The 16,144-nt window shown below is 33.7% G+C and overlaps 4 protein-coding genes across 4 annotated transcripts; 2 read left to right on the forward strand and 2 right to left on the reverse strand.

Annotated features, from left to right (window-relative positions):
• Positions 1–134: 134 nt before the first annotated feature.
• On the forward strand, positions 135–4,111 carry LOC123918793 (LRR receptor-like serine/threonine-protein kinase FLS2). The gene is made up of 2 exons (XM_045970942.1): positions 135–3,491; positions 3,615–4,111. The coding sequence occupies exons 1-2, from the start codon at positions 332–334 to the stop codon at positions 3,944–3,946; spliced, it is 3,492 nt and encodes a 1,163-aa protein (XP_045826898.1). The 5' UTR covers positions 135–331; the 3' UTR covers positions 3,947–4,111.
• A 47-nt stretch (positions 4,112–4,158) lies between these two features.
• LOC123918795 lies at positions 4,159–5,539 on the reverse strand. Its single transcript, XM_045970944.1, has 2 exons — positions 5,322–5,539; positions 4,159–5,240 (listed from the first exon to the last, which is right to left on the reverse strand). The coding sequence occupies exons 1-2, from the start codon at positions 5,358–5,360 to the stop codon at positions 4,644–4,646; spliced, it is 636 nt and encodes a 211-aa protein (XP_045826900.1). The 5' UTR covers positions 5,361–5,539; the 3' UTR covers positions 4,159–4,643.
• A 141-nt stretch (positions 5,540–5,680) lies between these two features.
• Positions 5,681–6,847, reverse strand: LOC123918794 (chlorophyll a-b binding protein of LHCII type 1). Its single transcript, XM_045970943.1, has one exon. It carries the CDS (start codon positions 6,594–6,596, stop codon positions 5,796–5,798), a length of 801 nt encoding a protein of 266 aa, XP_045826899.1. The 5' UTR covers positions 6,597–6,847; the 3' UTR covers positions 5,681–5,795.
• A 5,086-nt stretch (positions 6,848–11,933) lies between these two features.
• On the forward strand, positions 11,934–15,962 carry LOC123917376 (sm-like protein LSM5). The gene is made up of 5 exons (XM_045969075.1): positions 11,934–12,081; positions 13,507–13,569; positions 13,675–13,798; positions 15,467–15,539; positions 15,695–15,962. The coding sequence occupies exons 2-5, from the start codon at positions 13,536–13,538 to the stop codon at positions 15,725–15,727; spliced, it is 264 nt and encodes an 87-aa protein (XP_045825031.1). The 5' UTR covers positions 11,934–12,081; positions 13,507–13,535; the 3' UTR covers positions 15,728–15,962.
• Positions 15,963–16,144: the final 182 nt, after the last annotated feature.

Here is a 16,144-nt window from a genome sequence, read left to right on the forward strand (position 1 = left end):
CTCTTAGAGAGAATTTATCACTCTTTTGAGTGTCACAAAACTCGAGTGATTAGTCTTTGTAGTAGCGCGCGTTGCGTATATTCATTTTTGTCCTAGAATGATATAGTACCTTTTATCATAATGCAATGTGAACACAATATCACAAATTTGGCCATATCTTCTTAGACAAATAAAACAGTAGATGCAACATGCATGAACATCATCATCATCATCATCATCATCATCATCATCATCATCATCATCATCATATATAAAAACCTTCATTTACTACAACTTCTATGCAAAGTCATAAAACTTCAAATTCAATTGACCAATTCACAATTCCACAATCATGTTATCTCTAAACCTTAAATTGACCATAGTCATACTCATTTCAATTTTATCCATTATCATTTCACATGCTCAAACAACAAAAACAACAATTGAAGTTGAAATTGAAGCATTAAAAGAATTCAAAAAATCCATAACAAATGATCCAAACAAAATCCTTGCAAATTGGATTGACACAACACCTCATTGTAATTGGTCAGGAATTGAATGTAACAACCAAACATCATCAAAACATGTTATATCAATTTCACTTTTTGAACTTCAACTTGAAGGTGAAATTTCACCATTTATTGGTAACATTTCAACTCTTCAACTTCTTGATTTAACTTCAAATTCATTCACTGGTCAAATTCCACCACAAATTGCTCAATGCATTCAACTTACAACACTTTATCTTACTGATAATTCTCTCTCAGGTTCAATTCCTCATGAATTAGGTAACCTAAAAAATTTACAATTTTTGGATTTAGGTAGTAACCATTTCAATGGAACTTTACCTAATAGCATATTCAATGTTACTTCTTTGTTAGGTTTTGCTTTCAATTTCAATAATCTTAGTGGCACAATCCCTTCAAATATAGGAAATTTAGTTAATGTTATACAAATTGCAGGATATGGGAATAGCTTTGTTGGATCTATACCTGTTTCTATAGGTAAATTAGGGTTTTTGAAATCTCTTGATTTTAGTCAAAATAAGTTATCTGGTGTGATTCCTAGAGAGATTGGAAATTTAACAAATTTACAAAATCTGTTATTGTTGGATAATTCATTGAGTGGAAAAATTCCTTCTGAGGTTGCTCATTGTAGAAATCTTGTTTTTCTTGAGTTATATGAGAATGATTTCATTGGAAATATTCCTCATGAGTTAGGAAATTTAGTTCAATTAGAAACTTTGAGGTTATTTGATAATAAGTTGAATTCAACTATACCAGATTCTATATTTAAGTTGAAATCATTAACACATTTAGGATTATCAGAAAATAACTTAGAGGGAACAGTTTCTTCTGAGATTGGATCTTTGAGTTCCTTAAAAGTGTTAACTTTGCATTTAAATAAGTTTACCGGAACGATTCCTTCATCGTTAACAAATTTGAGAAACTTGACATCTCTTTCCATGAGTCAGAATCTTTTTTCTGGTGAAATTCCTTCGAACTTAGGTGTGCTTCATAATTTGAAGTTTCTTGTCTTGAATAACAATTTTTTACATGGTCCTGTTCCTCCTAGCATTATCAATTGTACTAGTTTGGTAAATGTGAGTTTATCTTTTAATGCATTATCTGGGAAAATTCCTGAGGGTTTTTCAAAGCTACCTAATTTGACTTTTTTGTCTCTTGCATCCAACAAAATGAGTGGTGAAATTCCAAATGATCTCTTTAACTGTTCAAACCTTAGTACTCTAAGTTTGGCGGAAAACAACTTCAGCGGATCGATAAAATCCGGTATCAAGAATCTGTTTAATCTCATGCGTTTACAGCTGCATGTAAATGCTTTCGTAGGACCAATTCCACCAGAGATTGGAAACTTGAATAAACTCATCTCTTTGTCTCTTTCTGAAAATAGATTTTCAGGTCATATTCCAATAGAATTGTCAAAACTTTCTCTTCTCCAGGGACTTTCTCTTGATGACAATGTATTAGAAGGTACAATACCTGATAAACTTTCGGAACTAAAACAATTGACTGAACTTTGGCTGCATGACAACAAGTTAGTTGGTCACATACCGGATTCTATCTCAACGCTTGAGATGCTTTCATACTTGGATCTTCATGGAAACAAACTTAACGGTTCCATTCCGAAAAGCATGGGGAAGCTTGATCATCTTTTAATGTTGGATCTCTCTCACAACCAACTCACAGGATCGATTCCCGGAGATGTCATTGGACACTTCAAAGACATGCAGATGTATCTTAACCTTTCTTACAATCACTTTGTTGGAAATGTTCCTTCTGAGTTGGGGATGTTGGAAATGGCACAAGCAATTGATGTTTCAAACAATAATCTTTCAGGTGTTCTTCCAAAGACACTTGTGGGATGCAGAAATATGTTTAGCCTTGATTTCTCAGGAAACAATATTTCAGGTCCTATTCCTGCTGAAGTTTTTAGTGGTATGGACTTGCTTCAAAGCTTAAATCTTTCGAGAAACCATTTAGATGGTGAAATCCCTAAAAGCTTGTCACAGCTTAAGAATCTTAGTTCCTTAGATCTTTCTCAGAATAACTTGAAGGGAAGTATTCCTGAGGGATTTGCCAACCTTTCCAACTTGATGCAGGTCAACTTTTCTTTCAATCAACTTGAAGGTCCTGTACCTTTGACCGGAATCTTTGCGCATATGAATGCATCTAGTATAATGGGAAACCAGGCTCTTTGTGGAGCAAAATTCCTAAGGCCATGCAGAGAGAATGGTCATTCTGTATCCAAGAAGGCCGTAGCTATCCTTGCTTCCCTTGGATCTCTTGCTGTACTTCTACTTGTAGTGCTTCTCATTTTATATCTCAACCGAGGCACCATATTTGGTAATTCTGCAAAGACTGGTAATACTGAGAATCATGAATCAGTGCATGGTTCATCAGTGGGTCTTAAAAGATTCAGTCCAAAGGAATTAGAATATGCCACCGGTTGTTTCAGCTCAGACTACATCATCGGTGCTAGCAGTTTGAGCACCGTTTACAAGGGTCAATTTGAAGATGGTCAGGTTGTAGCAGTAAAAAGCTTGAATTTGCACCAATTCTCTGCAAATACCGACAAGATCTTCAAGAGAGAAGCCAGTACCTTGAGCCAGCTGAGACATAGGAATTTGGTTAAGATACTTGGATATGCATGGGAAAGTCAGAAAATAAAGGCTTTAGTTTTAGAGTACATGGAGAATGGGAATTTGGATAGCATCATACATGATAAAGAGGTAGATCAGTCGAGGTGGACATTATCTGAAAGAGTCCGCGTTTTCATTTCTATCGCGAGTGGATTAGATTACTTGCACTCTGGCTATGGTTCTCCCATTGTCCACTGTGATCTTAAGCCTTCTAACATCCTTTTAGATAGAGATTTTGAAGCTCATGTCAGTGATTTTGGAACAGCTCGAATACTTGGTCTTCATCTGCAGGATGGTAGTGCCCTTTCCTCAACGGCAGCTTTGCAAGGCACAGTTGGTTATTTGGCACCAGGTATACGCCTTTTCTAATCTTTTATGATCAATGAATTATGTGTCATCTTTCAATGAATTATGTAGCATTAGATTGTTTTAGAATTTTAACTCTCTGAACAATATTTTTTTGTGTAATTCCCAGAATTTGCCTACATGAAGAAAGTAACGACTAAAGTGGACGTGTTCAGCTTTGGTATCATAGTAATGGAATTTCTAACAAGAAAAAGGCCAACAGGGCTCTCAGAAGAGGATAGCTCGCTAATCAGTTTGCGTGATGTAGTGGCAAAAGCCGTTGCAAATGGAACAGAACAGATAATCAACATTGTGGACCCTGAATTGATCACAAAAGACAATGGAGAAGTGTTGGAAGAGCTCTTTAAACTATCATTGTGCTGCACCTTCTCTGAGCCTGAACATCGACCTAATATGAATGAAGTTTTATCTGCACTTATGAAGCTTAAGACAGCAAGATAGTATTACTGTCATGCCAGTTTCTTCATTACTAGTTTCTTTAACAATGTAAAGCCTTCCTAGTATCCATTTTACTTTTCCAGTTATGATGTAATGTATGCAACAAATTATCAAGGGACTTTGAATCTGCAATTAATTCCTTCAGTTTAATGCAGAGATATCAATACATACATTCGAGTTTGCTCAATCGTACTATAGTTAGAGAACGGTGTTGGTTTGGAATTAAAATAATACTGTATGTTATAAAGACTCAAAAGTATCTTTGAGAAATTTTAAGCAGTGAAACAAATTTATTGCATTTGCATACATCAACTACGAAGAAAAATATCATAAAATAAGCAACAAAGCTTCAATAACTGGGGAGTAAATAAGCATTTTGGTCCTCCAAATTGTAAGGGCCAACCAATTTCATACCTCAAATTTACGAAATAACAAATTAGTCCCTTAAATTAAAGAAAATCAATCAATTTAGTCTCTCCATCAAAATTTCTCTTTTGTTATCCGACATTCAGTTTAAGATACTAAATTACGAAATAACAAATTAATCCCTTAAATTAAAGAAAGTCGATCAACTTAGTCTCTCCATAAAAAATGACTAAAGTGACTGACCCTCATTCAATTTAAGATACTAAATTGTTATTTTACACATTTGAGGGACTAAATTGACGACACTAACAATTTCAATAACTAAAATGCTGATTTACTCGTTACTCGGAGGATCAGTATGAAGAAATTCTTGAATGGTTGAAGGGAAATCCAAGCCTGAAAAACCAGCCTCAGAAAAAAAAGCAGCTTTTCCTAAAAGCAAATGTGCCAACCTCAAAGGCTCTTTCTTCTCCACTCCATCATTCAAAAAATGCTTGATCCACCCATTTAATCTCAAAACCTCTTTTTTACACTTTGGTCCTTCCACACCAACAATCTTTGAATAAAACCCTCCTTCACAGTGACAAGAATCACAATCATTATCATCATCATCAAAATCAAAACCACCCCTTTTTTCCTCATTCATTCCTAATAGCATCATTAACTGTTCAATTTCATCAACATCTTCTTGACCTTCATTTACAATTGTAGGGTCATCTAAAGGGTCTTGATGGGTCAGTGAGAATCCTTGAGAAATTGAGAGAAACTGTTGAGGAGGTTCACTGCTTTCTTGGGTTTGACATGTTTGGCTACAACTTGGTTGAAGGAACAAAGGTGAACTCAATGTTGATACAAAGTTGCTTTCTTGTACTTGGTCAGATTCTGTTGTTTTTGTTGTTGTTGTGTTCTCTAATTTTATCCTTTTTTCAACCTGAGTAACAAATTAATCAATTAATTCATTAAAACATTCTTAAGAACAACATTTTAGGATGTTGAAATTGTGATTTCATACCTGTTTTAACGATGAGAAGAATTTGGAATGCGAAGACATTGATAATGGTTCAGTTTTTTTTTGTCCTTTTTGTTTATTTAGAATTTATGATCAATATATAACTTCCTGAAACACACCCGCGGACACTCCTCACATTAGGCGCGCGACACTTATGATTATATTGAATTATTTCTTTTTTTCAAATTATTATCGGTGTCAGTGTCTCTATCATGTCGGAGTGAGTGTCCGCAGTAGTGCATTATAATATTTACTTATTTATTATTCATTTATTTTATTAGTTTAATTTCAGTAGCATAGATTATGCGAAAATTAGTGCTGATAATGTAAAATTGGGAGAACAAAATGACACTTGAACAATGTAAGAAAAACACTAACATTCACTTGCATACAACACATGATAATAATTCACATTCCCTGAGGAAAACATTACAATAACGTATACTGAACATAAAACAGAAGACCGCGCTCACTCGCTCACTTTCCGGGAACAAAGTTGGTGGCAAAAGCCCAGGCGTTGTTGTTGACTGGGTCAGCAAGATGGTCAGCAAGGTTCTCCAAAGGACCCTTTCCGGTCACAATAGCCTGGACAAAGAATCCAAACATAGAGAACATAGCTAACCTACCGTTTTTGAGTTCCTTAACCTTTAATTCTGCGAAAGCTTCTGGGTCGTCAGCTAGGCCTAATGGGTCAAAGCTGCCACCTGGGTAAAGTGGGTCAACTACTTCACCAAGAGGCCCACCTGCAATACGGTATCCTTCAACTGCGCCCATCAAGATAACTTGAGTGGCCCAGATGGCAAGGATACTTTGAGCGTGGACCAAACTTGGGTTGCCCAAGTAGTCAAGTCCACCCTCGCTAAAGATTTGAGATCCGGCCTTGAACCAAACAGCCTCACCGAATTTAACACCGTTGCGAGACAAAAGCTCCGGGAAAACACATCCCAAGGCTCCTAACATAGCCCATCTAGAGTGGATAACTTCAAGCTCACGGTTCTTGGCGAATGTCTCTGGGTCAGCAGAAAGTCCAGCAGTGTCCCAACCGTAGTCACCTGGGAACTCTCCAGTCAAGTAAGACGGGGGCTCACCAGAGAATGGGCCTAAGTACTTAACACGGTCTGGGCCGTACCATGGGCTTCCAGAGGAGGCTACTTTCTTGGTGGTAGCACCCTTCCTCATGGTAAACTTTGCAACTCCCAATTCTTGGCTTGAGGGGGTCAGCTTGACTGGCTTGCCAGCCAAGGCAGGTGAAGTGAGAGCCATGGATGATGCGGCCATTTTTTTTTTGCAACGAAATAAAAATGCTTTGTTCTGTTTTGATATTTGTACTCTTATGAATGGTGATTTGGTAAGGTGAACATAGATGTTTATTTATACTAGAGATGAAGTTGTTATGCTCTTATCTTGTATTATCCAAAGCTACATTCTCATTGGAAGTTGGAGATTTTGATGCTACACTTGGCACTTCTCTAATCCATTAATGGGTTAGATTCTTTATATGATATGTAACCAATATAACCAATGTTGGTGCTCCATGTGTAAATGTGGGATTCCTATAGATATATGAGTAAACATATTAAATTTGGTTCAATTTATGAGGCTATGCTTTAAAGTGACTCAGCAGTGTAAGATAGTTTTTTGGGTCCACATTGTGCATGGTGCTTGAGAGCCACAAATTTTAAAAAAATTGTGACTGTTATGGACAGGTGCATGTTTAGAGCAAAGTGTAAAAAAGAAGATATTGATAAAGGCAGACAAATTTTGAAAAGAACCAAGTTAGGGTTGATGGTTACACATAATGGATCAGTCAAGTTTAATTCATGAGGTAGTTATTGAATATAGTTATAATCTGGTTTGTTAATTGTATGTAATACATAGAAATGTTGAGTCTTACAAGTTACTTGTTGGCTAGTATTGTTTAGGACAATATTTCCAATAACAAAAAATCAAACAGTTTCACACCCTCAGGATTTATTAAGTTATAATGCAAGAGGTACTTAAGGATAATTGCATTGAGTTATACTGTTATAATAGGATGGGAATTAAAAAAAAAAACACACACACATTTGGTTGATTATTTTTTATTTATATATAATGGTCGAATAATCTATGTTTCATAAGTATAATTCATATGGTAAAAATCGGCTAGTATATTTGAATGCTGGAGTGAGAATTCGAACACGCAATGTCCCTCTTCTTACTTTATGTGTGTGAGTTTTGTCGTTAAACTCTTTAAATCAAAGAAAAAAATATAAGAAATGATACAAGTTATTAGTAGTGGTCCTGCTTTTTGCCGCACTTGTTTTTTTTTTTTTTGAAAACTTGGTATCCGGCCTTAGGACCGACTAATCTAAGGGGATCAGTCCCACCGCCCACTTGCGGGGGCCCCATTTAAAGCCAGAGTTTTTTTGCTCTGTATGGACTTAGCCCACCGAAATTGGCACCAGTGGGAATCGAACCTGAGACATTGAGAGGAGCATACTCTAAGGGACCAAACCAACACCACTCGACCAACCCCAAGTGGGTTTTTTTGCTGCACTTGTTGATAGTATTTTTACCATGTTTCCCATTTTACAGTTCATTTAGCATAAATGACTTATCCAAAATCTAAGATAGCACTTTCTTATTGGATGAAGTAGGTGTGTGTGATATCTCTATATGGTATAGTTTGTTAGTAAGGGGGATAGAGATAAAAATGATATATAAGTGATATTTATTAGGACAAATGAGACATAAGTTGTTACCACTAGACAAATGAGATTATTTTGTCTTGCTCTTGCATATTATTATTATTATTATTATTATTATTATTATTATTATTATTATTATTATTATTATTATTATTATTTAATTTGGATATTGAAATATTATTATGTGAATCTGTGACAGATGGATGGATATTGAAGAGCATATGGTTTGAAATTAGTTGAGTAATCATGTTCCATCTAATTTGATATTTAGTATCCTTCTGTTGAATAGTCTACCAATGAAAAAACATGAAATAATTAAGTACCAAACTTAGTAAAAAGTACATTGATACATCTTGAGCCTTCCATAAGACAAGAGGTTTTTTACAAAAGAAAAATAAATGAAAGTTAACACAGCTTAATTATACATCAAAGAGCATAATTCTTTGTGATTAAAACAGTATAATGATGCAGAAGTTATAAGTTTAATTTATGTCCACAATTCTTCTTGTGTACCTTATCTGTTATAGTTAACAATGTTATCAAGCTTTTATTTTTTGGTGAATATGTTAGTATGTTACCAAGCTACTTTTGCTTTATTCTCCTAATCAAGCAAGCTTCTCTAGGCTTCAAGGTTAAAATGTAATTATTCTATCAATTTAGTCTGTCATGTGTCTCATTTTTACGAGGGTTGGATGAACAATCATCAAGTTAAAATCATATTGAATTAAGGAGATTGACGATTAATAGCCAACAAGTTAACTCAACTAAGGTTGTTAGATGCCAACAAGTTAACTCAACTAAGGTTGTTAGATCTGGGTTTTTACGTCAATTTATTTTGACTAAGTGGATTCAAAATTTATTTTAAGTTTAATTTTGAGTATAATCTGCAATTAATAATTTCATTTTTATTTTAGAAATTTAAATGTTATAAATAATAATTAAATAAAATATGAAAAAATTAATATATTATTAATTTAAATTAAAAATAAATTTTAAATATTAGATAATTACACTTAATTGATTTTCTTTCATTCACATTAAGTAAATATGACTATAGTCATACGTTTCAATAACAAATAACACAATAATTATATTCTCATCAATATATTTTGTAAATAAATAATACCTCTCTCCTTTTTTTCACGTATTAATATAACTTTTTAAATCATGCATGTCATGTGAGATTGAATATTATATAATATATATGATTGAAGTACAAAGTGATTGTTTATATAAAAAAAAATTCAAAGTGATTGTATATTTTAACCTCTATTGTTTTATTTTATTTTTATGAAACCCCTATTATATTATATATCTTTTTTTTTTTTTTACAATATTTATGTATTTATTGTTTATAAAATTACTTATGATATTTAAATGTCTATATAACTTAACTCAAATGGCACAGATATCGAAATTGTTAGGTCATATCATACATCATTTCGTCTATCTATAAAAAAATTATTATATTTAAATAATCCCATAATATTTCGCAATATTATATAATTTGATCAAAATATAATTACTTATTTGTGTTTGTTTCTCACTTGTTTTCATCTATTCTTTTTGTATTTTTTATTTATTTATTTTTGCACACTTGTATAAAAATATGAGACATTCTTCCGTTCATCCGTTTTATTTATAAGCAAAAATTCTCTTATTAGGATCATACACCTTGCTTGTAACCTAAGAAAATACATTTTTTTAGCTCTAGGAGCTAATTTATGTAACCGTAAAGTTAATGCATATGCTAGTATGCTAATGAACCAAAAACTTTTAAAAGTTTGATGTCAAGTAATTCTTTGTGTTATTAATTCATAAGGAGATTTGTTTAGTAAAACAGTAGAAGACATTATGTTGATTATATAAGTAACATGTTGAACAGCATAAGACAAAAAAAATTAGGTGAGTGCTTGGTATAGAAAAGCTCTGCCAACATTTAATAAGTGTTGGTACTTTCTTTCCACCCTACCATTTTGTTCAGGTGATTCAACACAATATATGTTGATGCTTTTGTTCCATCCTACAAAGGCATTAAAAACTCTGCACCATTACCGGTTCTGACTATTTTAACTTTAGAATTGAGTAAAAAAAAAAACTTTAGAATTGTGTTTTACGAAATCAATAACATGTTGTCTTGTCTGTGATTTATGTTTCATTAGAACTATCCATGTAAACTTGTACCAAAAAACTTGTACCAAAAAAAGAAGAAGAATTATCCATATAAACCTCCTGGAATCATCAGCTACGGTTAAAAAAATAAGCATTTGTGTATAGATTTTGATGCAATATGATCCCATATATCAAAATGAATTAACTCATAAGGAACAAAAACTTTATTCATACTAACATTATAAGACAATTTTATGTGTTTAGAAAGGTGACAAATGTCACAAATGTAAGAGTTCAGGGTCGATCTTAGCGGTACCGGCACTGCCACCTTACGATCTTCTCCATCCTCTCTCTAGTGAGTTTTTGTCTTCCTTGAAATCGAACCATGTACACTGAGATTAAAGTACAAGTTCAATTCATTCTCACTATCAATTGAACTATAAATTATAAATTATAAAATTGCATTTTGTTCCTCCTTCATTTCCCTTTTCTTCCTACCTCAATTGGAAAATTAAAACCGCATAAATTAGAAATTAAATTAATGACAACTCTTAAACCTCATTTCATTAAATATGTGGGGGCTGGGGTTTGAACTCTGATCATCCTACTTATTCATCTTAAGAGTGAAATTTCTAGCTATATTGACCAAAATATATATATATATATATATATATATATATAGAGGATGTATACTATGAGAATGGTAAAAATATATGAGAACATGAGAATGAATATCAGCCATTAGATTAAAAATAAATTGTTGAGATTAAAACATTACTATATGCCTTTGTGATATGTGATTCTCATTTCCATTCTCTCTCTCTCTCCAACCTCACACATACGCATCTCCCTTCTTCCTCCTCAACATCTCACACAAACATCTCCCTCCCTCCCGGTGACCATCATTCCCGACGAACATCTCTCCTCCGGCGACCATCTCTCTCCCGGCCGCTCCATTTGTTCTTATTTCTTTTCTTTTTGATTTTTTTTGGGTTCCAATTGAAACATGGTGAATTGGTGATGTATTAATTTCAATGTTATATTTGGTTCTCTGAATTGTTTTAGTAACAAATTGACATTGGGTAAACTTGGTATTAAAATCAAACCAATCTTAATGGAAAAAATATGAAAAGACGAAGTATAGACAGTAAAGTAGAGGACGAACGACGGCGGTAATTGAGCTGTGACGTCAACGGTGAAGCAGCGGCTGAGACTCTCCTAGCTGGTTGTCGTTTTATCATTGTCGTTGTCACTTATTCTTAATTTATAGAAATCAGATCATCACATGATAAAAGGGATAAGAAATCGAAATCAATTTGAGAAGGGATTAAGAAAAGGAAAATCGAAATAACGAAAAGTTTGATGTCACTCCGCCACTGTACTGTTGGCCATGGTAGCCGCTGCAGAATGAGAATGATGTGTTGAGAAAGAGAGAGAGATGGAAAAAAAATTGATGAAGGAAGAGAGAGAGTCAGAGAAGGTGAGTGGTGACCGAAGAGAGATAGTCAGAGAAAGAAGGGGAGAAGAAAGAAAGTGTCACGTGACACACTTAGAGTACTGTCTTAATCCTAGTCTTTCCTTTTTAATCTAATGGCTATATATATATATATATATATATATATATATATATATATATATATATATATATATATATATCCTAAATTTGAGATTAAAAAAAAAGTAAATATACAAATTTTCTACCAATTTTTCTTTACACATTTTTAGCGTTTTTTTTTTTTTGACAGTAACATTTTTAGCTTTTAAAACCCTTGGGGGAATTACCAAAAAATTAAAACTCTTGCGGATAAATAAATATAAAAACAGAGAAAAATAGAAAATTAAAACCCTAAAACAACAAAACTCATCAGCTTTGCTGTATCTGAAACAAGTTGGAGAGTCGTACTTAACTCAACTCAACTCGCCGGAAAAACCGCCGGAGTTGCTCATCGGCGCCAGAATAAGTGAGTAAACTGTCCAGGCCTTTCCTTTTTACTTCATTTTAGCGATTCTCTTTCCCCTCTGCTATACCACGCGCGAAGATGCGATTCCACCGCGATTTGCGGCCGCGATACCCGCCATGCGCCGGTGCTTCAACTGCGTCTCAGCCGAGCATCACTCCGGCATGCTGGACATTCGATTTTTAGTTGCCGTTATTTTTAATTCTTGTGCGGCATTGATATTAGTAGTTAACTAGGGTTTAGTAGGAATATATAATTTGATTAATTCGGACATTATACCATGCGTTTCAAATCAATCAATCAATTAATCAATCTTTCTGGTGCAGCGGTAGAAAAGTCCTAATCTTTTGGGATGGGATGGGGTGCACTGATTCATAGGATTTTGGAAGAATTTTCATTTTTTAGCGTAAACTAACTCATTCATTAGCTTGTACAAAGATAGGTTACAATCAGATTACAAAGATGTGTAGGGATATTCTCCGTTCTAAAACTATGACCAACAGCTAAAGGCATGTTTGGATTGACTTATTTGAACTTATCTACTGGGGTAAACACTTGTGAGATAACAACTTATGACATTTTCATAAGCTGTTTTCAGTTTATTTCCATAAGCTCTTATACAAAAACATTCTTTATATAAGCTGCAAAATAAGTTGTTTATGCAAACAAGGCCTAAGTCAAGATTGTGCATTGTTGAATAATGAGAGTAAATATTTTAATTAAGCACATATTTATCATTTACATAGGAGTTCATGTAGTGTAAGCTAGATTTACTTTTACATTACAATCGAATAGTAAATAAGGGCAAACTATTTTGTACTCCCTCCTTCCCATATCAAGGTTGTGGCACGGTCCTTAAGAAAAGTTGTTAATAGTGTAGAAATTATATAAAGTGTTGTGTAATGTACAATCATACCCTTTATATATTCTCTTGAATAGTTATTTTATCATTTATTTGATCAAAAAGCACAATAAATATGAATAAGCGTATAGGTCAGAAAATTATTTACTGTTTCATTGGATATGTAAAATGGCAATCAAATTGAGACAGTTTGGTTTTTTAAGAACATATAAAATGGGACGGCGGGATCGCTCTATTTCTTGAGGGTTTTCAATCATTTGAGCTGTTGCTCAATGCTGCAGGCTGTCATCGTAATTTCTGTTTAGGTTAATTTGCTTCTCTCTCTAATTTAAAATATTAGTTATATTTCATTGGAAACTTGTGAATTTGTTTATATGGTTTGTTTGTTTTGTTATTTTAACTACCATTGGGATCTTGGGCAAATTCTTATATTTCTTTTCATCTTCCTTTCATTTCATTGTTTGAACTTGATTTAGTTGAATAATTCATTAGCAAAGCTAAAGCCTTTTCTTTTTGTAACATCTATAAACTTTTTCATCTATTTTATTTTTACGTACCCTTCACAGGTTTTTGGTGAAATTACTACTTCATCTTCATGGCTAATAATCCATCACAGCTTCTCCCATCAGGTTTTTTTTTTATTTCACTATCTCACTCCAACCATTTTTGCGAAATCCAATATAGCTTTGAACAAAGTTTAAGATAACATGTCATTTTGTGCTTAAAATATGCAGAGCTGATTGACCGCTGTATAGGTTCAAAAATATGGGTGATAATGAAAGGTGACAAGGAGCTTGTTGGTACTCTTAGAGGCTTTGATGTGTATGTCAACATGGTCCTTGAAGATGTTACCGAATAGTAAGAGCTGCACTACCACATTTTATGCTTTTATCTGCAAAACTTTCCGATGTTCTGTTTTTTATATTTATATTTACATGCACATTTGATTGTTTTTCTGTTAAACACGTGTTTGTTGGGTAGGAAGATAGAATAGGACCAGATTTACATGCTTGTTTAGGGATGCATTTATTTCATGTGCGGACTCGATGCCCCAAACTTTTTAAAATACACTTCTTACTGGAATTGTTATACTACGTTAATTTCAATAATTAACGGTTTTTACCTAACTTTTGCGAGTGCTTACATTTAATTTGAATCGGTATGATGTTGGAGAAGTCAATTATACTTTTTTCCCCAACCTTTATGAAAGTAGGTTTACTTTGGGAAGAAAAGATAGGCAAAACTGAAATTGATTTTGATTTGTTCTGGGTCTCTATAGTAAATAGTGTATTTTGAACTATAGTAGGTCATTTGCAAATGGGTGATTTTGAATTTGAAGGAATGTAAAAATCCTGGTTTGAAATTCCAGTTGTTTAGGAAGGTAAAGACTTTAGTTAAGATTTGAGAAAGTGAAAGGCTCCTTATATACTGATTTATATGAACATGTATCTTAATTTCAATGTCTGTGTGCTATGAATAACCAGAGGCAACTAAAATTATAACCATATTGTGAACACAGTAGAATTGTTCAGAGCCACCATGATCCTTGACTTCGCACTTGATTGTTATTACCAATTACCCATCTCCAGTCGATACAAGAGGAGCTACCATATGTTTACTTTCATTTCCCAATGACCAAATGAGAAAGCCTCTCATTTGTCCAAACGCTCTTACTGCGGTCCTCTGCAAATGTGAAAGTGCCCGTGTTGGTAACTCCACAAAACCTGAACGACTTATCCTCAGTGCATACTGGAAAAATTACCTCACGACCGGAAGATATCTAACATCCCATAATTTCCATTTATCTCACTACTAACTGTCAGCTGGTTAAAACTTAAAAGGACGTGCTCCAAATATGCAGGTCTTAGATAATGTAGCCGTCTACCCCTTGAGGTCTATAGGAACTCCCTATGCATGCTAATGGAACCTTGGAGCTATATAACCAAGAGGCCTCTAAGTAATGCCATGTAGAGTCTTCTGAGCTCCGCCATTATCATCTTTTAAACTTGTTAGGAATGCATGTTATTTACATGTAGGTTAAGTGTTTAAGTTCAGTTTATCATGCAAATATAGTACACTAACAACTGTGTTTTTTATCATTGGGTGTGGTTACATGGCCAAATGGCATCATAATGCCTCTGTCATGTATTAAGTTCATAGACTATTTATATCTAATTGCCCAAAACACAAATCTCCCCCTATCACTGTACATGTTTGTGCCGATGAATAGTGGTTTCATAAATCATTGCATTTATATTCTCGAGGAGCATTTTTCTCAGTGGGCTATTTGTTTTGGGGTTTGAGGAGCTGAAATATCAAGTGTAAATTTGTTTTTTTTGAACAAACAAGTGTAAATTTGTTAGTAAGGATCTTTACGAAATTTGTGATTATTTGATGCTGTGCTTACAGAAGACTTTATCACTTATAATGGTTTTTGTGTCTGTATGATTTATGTTAGTTCTCCATTCTTCATGGTAATGCCTTGGGCACATAATAAGTTGATTTGATTTTATATTCATTCAACAGTGAGATCACTGCTGAGGGGAGAAGGATTACTAAGCTTGATCAGATTTTACTCAATGGAAACAACATTGCCATTGTAAGTGCCAAATCCTCAATTGTTTATTTACTTAAATTCTATAGATTATTAATAAATCATTTGATGGCAACTTTAGAAAATAGTGACAGTAGTCTCGCATGTTTTTTAGTTTTTACGGTGTCATAGTGATACTAACAATGTGGTGTGCAATGCAGTTGGTCCCTGGTGGTTCACCTGATCCAGAATGAATAATGCTACTTGGTTTCCTCTATTTTTAACTCTTAGATGTTGCACAAGGCACATATTTCCTATATTTAAAGAGGATTCTGAGACAAGCTAGGGTTTTTTCTTCCGAAAGCTTGTTTTAAGGATACATGATTGTAGTAACTATTAAACCTTTATCATCATCATGTTCAATTGTGGATTGTCCAGTGTAACAAGTAATGGTATTGATTATAACAATTAACTGTGCACCTTCATATTCGTGTTTCTCTTCCGCTATTACTATCAAAGTTCACTCGTGTCTACCATAAGCTGATTGGACTCCTTTCCTGTTTTAATGCGGTAACTGCTATTAGTATTTGAAGCTTGAACATATAATATGATATTTTTTGACAAACCTAGTAAAAGTATATGCATTGGGACTATAATATAATGACGAAGCA

The sequence above is a fragment of the Trifolium pratense genome, linkage group LG3 (genome assembly GCF_020283565.1).
Source record: "Trifolium pratense cultivar HEN17-A07 linkage group LG3, ARS_RC_1.1, whole genome shotgun sequence".
NCBI classification, from domain to species: Eukaryota; Viridiplantae; Streptophyta; class Magnoliopsida; order Fabales; family Fabaceae; genus Trifolium; species Trifolium pratense.